At 43.6% G+C, this 7,386-nt stretch overlaps 1 protein-coding gene across 1 annotated transcript; it reads left to right on the forward strand.

Annotated features, from left to right (window-relative positions):
* Positions 1–1,235: 1,235 nt before the first annotated feature.
* Rprm (reprimo, TP53 dependent G2 arrest mediator homolog) lies at positions 1,236–2,702 on the forward strand. Its single transcript, XM_046426950.2, has one exon. The coding sequence runs from the start codon at positions 1,506–1,508 to the stop codon at positions 1,833–1,835; it is 330 nt and encodes a 109-aa protein (XP_046282906.1). The 5' UTR covers positions 1,236–1,505; the 3' UTR covers positions 1,836–2,702.
* The last annotated feature ends 4,684 nt before the right edge of the window (positions 2,703–7,386 follow it).

A 7,386-nucleotide genomic window follows, 5' to 3' on the forward strand; every position in this document is an offset into this window, starting at 1 on the left:
AATTTACTATTTTCTAGCTGTTACAGATTAAAGAATCAAGGAGGGAGGAGAAAGAAAGTAGGAAGTTGGGGTGGGGGGTATCCCTGAAGTGTTGCTCTGGATCTTAAAATACTTAATCTGGCAGGCTTGTAAAAAATGAGCAATAGAAACAAGTAACAGGAATTCAGAAAAGCAAGGTCAGAGAAGAGAGGCTGATTTCTAGGGATGTTAACTTGCACCAGAACCACCAGCAAAACCATAATGGTTGAAAGCCTCAACCAGGCCCCTAAAACATCTGCAGTTTGGTTTACAATGACTAAGAATGAACTGCATCTGCTATGAAGCACAAGGAAGGCTTCCAGCAGTTGGCCAGCATTCTAGGTGATGGATGTTGATAACCAATTTACTTAAATAGCTGATTTATTGCCAACAGACAAAAACACTGGATGCACATCCAAAAACTCCTCTGCAATTAAAATTACAAGCACGTGATCACTCTGTCCACCTCCTTTACCAGAGAGGTGACCCTGTTCCTGGCAACCTTCACACAAAGGCCACAGAAGAATTCCTCCTTCCCCTGACCCCATTCCTTGGACTCAAAAATCACTATAAAACTCATTTTGCTCTGACAATTGATTTTGTAAAGGGGAATGGAGAGCAGGCTCATCCTTCCTTTCTTCTTTCCTTCCTCCCTTTCTTCTTCCTTCCCCTCTTCCTTCCCCCTACCTCCATTCATCCTTCTTTGATTTCTTAGAGGGGGGGACTACTCCCAGATCCCCGCCCCACTCCACCTGACACCTCACCCCGCAACACACACACTCTACACTCCACTAGAAAGCCTTCGCAGGAGAGTCAGTCAGTCTCAGGCAAAAGCCAGGTGCATTCGCCAGCACCATCTGGCACCTGCAGCATTTTCACCACTTTCCTTCTGCCCCAAAGTGAGAGGGGTGGCCGGCAAAGGACGGACACAGCTGGCGTGGCCCGATTCCTCGGAAACTTTCAACTGATTGCTCCCTTTCTCCACAAACTCTTTGATTATTCAAAGCAGAAGTGCACAGTGACCTCTGCCTGACCATTGGAGTTGCAAAAGAAACAAAGTAAGAAAAGGTTCTTCCTTTTGCTTTCCCTACCGCCCAATAGCAGGGCGGCCCGGCTGCCGGAAGGGGCCGCTGTTCGCTCAGAGCAGCCACCGGGTCGCTGCCGACGCCGCCGCCGCCGCCGCGGCCCGCACCTCCCACGGCCGGGCTTGGCCCAGCCCCGCCAAGTTCCAACAGCCCCCAGTCGAGCGAGCGCAGGGAACAAGCACCGGCTGAGCAGGAGCGGACCGCGCAGAGGAGCTGGGCTGCAGCGCGCGTTAGAGAAGCTCCTAGGAAACTCTCACAGCCCGGACACTTTCAAAAGGAGAGAGCGAGGAGCCCCGCGCAAGCAAGTCTACAAGTAAGCGCTTGCCCGGCACCTGTTCCTCCCTTGCCACCGCCTTCTCACTCCTCAGACTCGCGCCTCCCTGGGTGCTGCCTGCTCCCGTGATGAATCCCGCGCTGGGCAACCAGACCGACGTGGCGGGCCTGTTCCTAGCCAACAGCAGCGAGGCGCTGGAGCGCGCAGTGCGCTGCTGCACCCAGGCATCCGTGGTGACCGACGACGGCTTCGCGGAGGCTGGCCCGGACGAGCGCAGCCTGTACATCATGCGCGTGGTGCAGATCGCCGTCATGTGTGTGCTCTCGCTCACGGTGGTCTTCGGCATCTTCTTCCTAGGCTGCAACCTGCTCATCAAGTCCGAGGGCATGATCAACTTTCTGGTGAAGGACCGGAGACCGTCTAAAGAGGTTGAAGCGGTGGTCGTGGGGCCCTATTGATGGGTCCTCAGGCCACAGCAGCAGGCACACCCCGGCCTTCCGCTCTTCTCGAGCCCAGCTGAGTCCACCGCTGTCAGAGACTGGGCGAAGCAAACCTGTCGGAGTCAATTATTTCTCCTGACTTCTGCCTTTTGGGATAAAGCGATCCGTTTCTCTCTAGCCCACTGGAAGTCCCCGTACCTGACTGTAGGAGAGAGCCCTGACTTCTGAACTCAGCAGCAGGTGGCAAAAGGGAGCGATTAGGGCGCAAAACTTTGGAAGCTACTGCTTGCGTGGGATGCGGGGAGACCGACGCGACGAAAGCCCTTCTCCACCCACAGGTGGGCCAAGCACTGGGGACAGCTGGAGAGGGCGGGCAGGGGAGAGACCCAGAAGTCCCGATCACCTGGTGACCAGAAAAGTGACCTGTTTATACTCTACACAAGAGACCTAATGGGTACATTCACATCGTGCGCGGATTCTTGCCCACTCTCTCCAGCTCCCCCCTACCCCAGCCCTGGCGGGGAGAGATGAAACCTTTGATTGTAACGTGCCGTTTTAAGGGAATTTGTGCTAGTTTGCTTGAATACAAATAAGTCTTTTCTGCCCTAGTGGCCTGTTTGCCTGCCTGGGGGTTAGAGTTTTTGTCATCCTGGGAGACGGGGTGGGGGGAGGGGGAGCCTGCGAATGTGACTGGGGTGAATTGTTTCTTTTAGTGTATTTCCAACTGGGTCTTTTGGGGAGACTAGAGCTCCAGCTAAAGGACAAAGACCCAGAATAGAACTCGTAGCTCGTGACTGCACGGTTTACGCCACAAAAGTGCTCTTGATAATCTGTGAAGCCGTTTTGACCTTTTTTTTTTTTTTCTTATTTAACATTTCCTTAATAAAGGCAACATTTAAGTGTTTTGTTCTGGCCTCCTGGTGGTCATTCTACCCTCCCAGCAGAGGGGGGCCGGTAACAGAGAAGAGTCTGGTTCCAGGCCAGGGGAATTCTCTGTGCAGAATCTTAGATCGCGTGGAAGGGGCAGGTGGGGGCAACACCAAGAGGCCAAGGGATGAGTGAGACAGTCAAACCCTGCGCACAGCAGCTGTCCCGGTTTCTCTTATATTTACTATTTTATATTTTATTTATTTTCAACTCTCAGGTAGGCGAGATGACAGGAGGGCCCCCGCTAGAGGATTACACTTCCGTGACAGGCTCCAGCGGAAACAGGGTTATACCGCTAATGAAAGGAAGGGAAGGCTTGGTCAGCCTTTAGGGAGGGTGTCTCTCCCCAGAACAACGTCAGCAAGACGGCTCTGGGATGTTGCTCCAGGAAAAAAGAAAATTATAAAATACGAGAAAAGTAGCTGCTAAGGTACATAATGACGCTAATGCTTCTTAGGACAAACCACTGATAATAAAACGAGATGGATTATTTTCTAGAGAAAGGATGATATTAAAAGATCGGAAGACATGATAAACATGTACTAATTAGCCTGCTTTGATCATTCCACAATGTGTACATGTATTGAAACATCCCATTGTGCCCCATAAATATGTATAATTACTTTGCTTCAATTAATTGAAAATAAAACAGCAAAAAAAAAAAGAGGGAAAAAAAGAGAGAAAGAGACTGACTGCTCTTTATAATTTAGAGTAGTCAGCCCGAGGCCAGGCAAAGGACTCAGAGGAGTTAGCCGAGGTGCTGAATGTCAGAGATGAGTATTAAAACCAAAACCAAGAAGGCTGAACCAGAACAGAGTTGTAGATGATGGCAGGCATATTTAGTTCTCAGTAACTGGATAGTGTTGGAAAGAAGAATCTAGAAAATCATGACAGTGAGAACAACCCAAAGTATTCAATAGCTTCAACCTTAAACTTGATGAAAGGTTTTTAGCAGTTTATATTTGTGTCTAGGGTGTAATCCTAAATATTTCCTGGAATATAAAGGATTCACTAGGATGCTCTAGCAATTAAAATTTCACTGACTTCACAATAGCAACTATAAGACCAACCAAAATTAAACAACAAAGACGTGTCTCATTTACTGAGGAAGAAGCACAAGTGCCAATGACTCAAAGGACTGGGTTCAAAAGGTTTTTATGTCCTTTAGCATCTTATCCATTAGTTCAGTCTCAAAGTAAATCTTTCCAAAAATTGCAACCTGGAATGGTGTTTTAAATGTTAATGGTGTCAGGCTTGGAAAAAAAAATAAGGATTTGATTCCAGGTTTTGCCTATCGTTCCTATTTTTTCAACAGGTAATGGTTTGCTTTTTTTTTCATATCTAGGAAAGGGGTACAGTCAACAGATAATCAACAAGTAGGGTGAGTCACTGAAGGCATTTTACCTTTGCTAATGTGTAGGAAGAGAAATGGAGACATTTTATAGACAGTTCTTGTGGCACCAAGTCAATCTGCTGTCTCCATGTTTCAAAGAGAGAAATAAAGCAGAGCAACAAGTTTACCCTGGGACAAACTAGACATTTAAAATTTAACTCAGGTTTTTGAGGCGGCAACTTCCACTAAGGGTCCCTTCTTCTTGCAGATTTGTTAGACTACCACTGAATTTTGTGCTTTGGAGGAAATTGATGTGGAATGAAAAACAAATCAGCCTGAGATTTTAGGAATCTTGCTTTGTTCTCTGCTCTGTTCAAAGTATATGCATATAGCTAGCTTCAGACATGGAGGTGGGGTTGAAACTTTAGTTCAATTGTATATTGTTTCTATAAAGCAGATTTTCATTTAAAACAAAAATCTGAAAAGTTGAGAAAGGAGCCTTCCCAAGATCAAAACCTCTACTGTCTTCTCTGTTTTGTTCTTAATGTTTCTTCACACCTGTTTCCTCTTCTTTGCAACTCAAAAGCAAAAGTTACAGTTTCTTCTCATCTCAATTATACATATTTATTCTCTCATCTCCAGATATTGTGATTGTGAGACAAAACAGAACCTGCAAAATTTAATCCTTAGGTAGAAAAGATATAGGAACACAGCTCTGCAATCTGTGATCTATGCATTATAGGGAAATGCACACAGTCTGAAATGCACATAGCCCTGGGGACTATTTCCTGCCAACAGCCCTTCTCTCCAGCCCTTAGGTCCATTTGTTACTTAGAGAGATGCCAAGTGGTTCTGGTTTTTATAGATGAGGCAAGAAGCTTTTTACACTCCCTATTCCCTGATGGCCACACAGCAACCACTTTACAGGCCTCACACCACGCCCTCTCACTCTGCCTTTGACTCTCTTTGTCCCTCATTCTAACAAATGCATTAAATAAAACTTTTAAATCCTGCCCAGAGTTTATGGAATATCATACTTTTCCCACAGACATGCTATAAGAAAAACAGGTTTTGAAATGTACTCTGTGTTTCATCTAAGAAAACAATGTTAGCCACCAGACAAGGTAGTGTGCACCTGTAATCCTATCAATTCAGGAGGCTGAGGCAGGAGGATAGCAAGTTCAAGACCAATGGGGGCAATGTAGGGAGACCTTGTGTCAAAGTAAAATAGGTCTGGGTACAGATGTAGTTCAGTAATAGAGTGCCCCTGTGTTTAATCTCCAGTACTGCAAAAAGAAAAAGAAAAAAAAAAAAAAAAGTCAGCCTGGAGACTGGGGATTGAATGGGATATTGAATGGAATAAATGCAAACGGACAGGTTCCACCATCCCACAATTAGGTCTACCATGTGGTCAGTAATCATGGGAGGTAGAGAAAGGCAGGAGGCATGCACTTCCTATGAAAGCTTGCTTCATTCTGGCATGACCCAGGAGAGTACTTTTTTGATATTTCCTGATGCTCTTCTGGAAATATAGCAGACACAGGGACAGGTTTTCATAAGACACAGCTGATAGGTAAGTGGGCTCTCAGGCTACCTACTGATGCCTCTTAGCCTAATTGGTTGTCGACATATAAGCAGCTTAATCAATTGTTTATACATTTTATTTTTCCTAAGATTGAGGATATGAGTCTCCCCACTCTCTTTGAAAATGTAGAAGGATCTTGAGCGCTGTATAATTCAAAGGAAGGTCACATCACCTTCTTAAGTCTAAGAATATGGTAGCTCTTGGTGGATGGTCCATGATTTCTGATTTCCAGGCCACTTGGCTTCTCACAGGATGCCAAGGCAGTCCTTTTCCTGTGTCTTCCTGCGTAACTCTGAATAAAGCAAGAGAAGGCACATGTTAGATGGTAGAAATTTTGACTCTGGCCTCTAAGCAGCTGGGGGGCCTCATCCATAAAATAAGGAAGATGAATTCTAAAGGATTTCACAATTCTATAATTTCTTTGAATTAATTTGTTTAACATTTTATTTCTCTCAAGATGTTTCATACACTTCTCATTATGTATTATTTTGTCTTTCCAGTCTCAGTCATTTATGTAGAATTTTTTTCCTCACAAGTCAAATGCTCTGCCACTTGGGATATGCTATTTAAAATAATCAAAGCAAAATTTCAGACACCTTGCCAGACCTGGGAAGACAGAAGTTTCTAATCTGATAGAAATTCACCATCTAACTGGTACCTTAAATATCCCAGATCTCTATATTTTCATTGGGTGAAGCTATGAGAGCAAAGGCCAATAAAGCTGGGAATAAGCAATTCTTATAGATACTGTAAATCTAGATCTAGATTTTATATGAGTATGCACTATTACGTATAGAAGCTACTTGAGTATTTGAAGATTAATTAATAGCCAGTCTTTCTCTCCCAAAGTATTTTTCCCTGTGAGCTTTTGCAATAGTACACAACAGCTATTCCACATGTAGTTTAGAGACTTTCTTAGTCCTGGCTTCTTGTCATTTTGGGGGTTGCAATACATAGAAAGGATTCCAGGGTTCAGTTTGTTTTGTTAGACTCAAACCTCCTTTGAAAGCCTGTTGAAACAGCAAGTCTGCAGCAATCCCTTAAACAGGAATCAATAAATCTTTTATCCACCTGCCAAATCCCATTTAGACATGTGTGCAATAGCTCAAATGGGATATGTTTTAAAATCAGCTTCAGCAGTAGTAATGGTTTCCTAACATCTAAATTTAAAGACTCAATGGTTATTTGTTTCCATGGCCATCTCACTTTCCAGACATTGTTTGTGTTGTTTTAACTGCTTGCATTTTTACAAGTCCAGGATTAATTTTATGGCATCAACTATGATTTTTAAATTCTTGGAAAGAAAGTATAGTTTAAGAAAAATAAAGCATATGACATTTTCAGTTATATATCATAGTGGTCATAATAAAATAGTCTGAATTCATACTTTTGCTTTATTCAATTTATTATTTTATAATATTTGAGAAACTCAAAGTATTTCAGAGGAAGCTTCTACAAGGACTGTTTGAAGTACAACTAGATACATTTTTAAATATTCCTCAATCACCTTGCAAACAGTGGCTTGCTCCTAACTTAAAAAACAATATCTAGATCTAGATTTTAGATGAGTATGCACTATTGTGTATAGAAGCTACTTTAGTATTTGAAGTAGCTTCAAATGAGAATAAACAAGGTTTATTTTCTACAATATCTACAAATGAGAATAAACAAGTTTTATTTTCATTCATTTGACTATGTGTTTTTGAAAGAAACAGGTAGTTCTT

Source organism: Marmota monax, unplaced genomic scaffold (genome assembly GCF_021218885.2).
Source record: "Marmota monax isolate L192 unplaced genomic scaffold, Marmota_monax_Labrador192_F-V1.1 WCK01_AAM20220418_F8-fsc00048, whole genome shotgun sequence".
NCBI lineage: Eukaryota > Metazoa > Chordata > Mammalia > Rodentia > Sciuridae > Marmota > Marmota monax.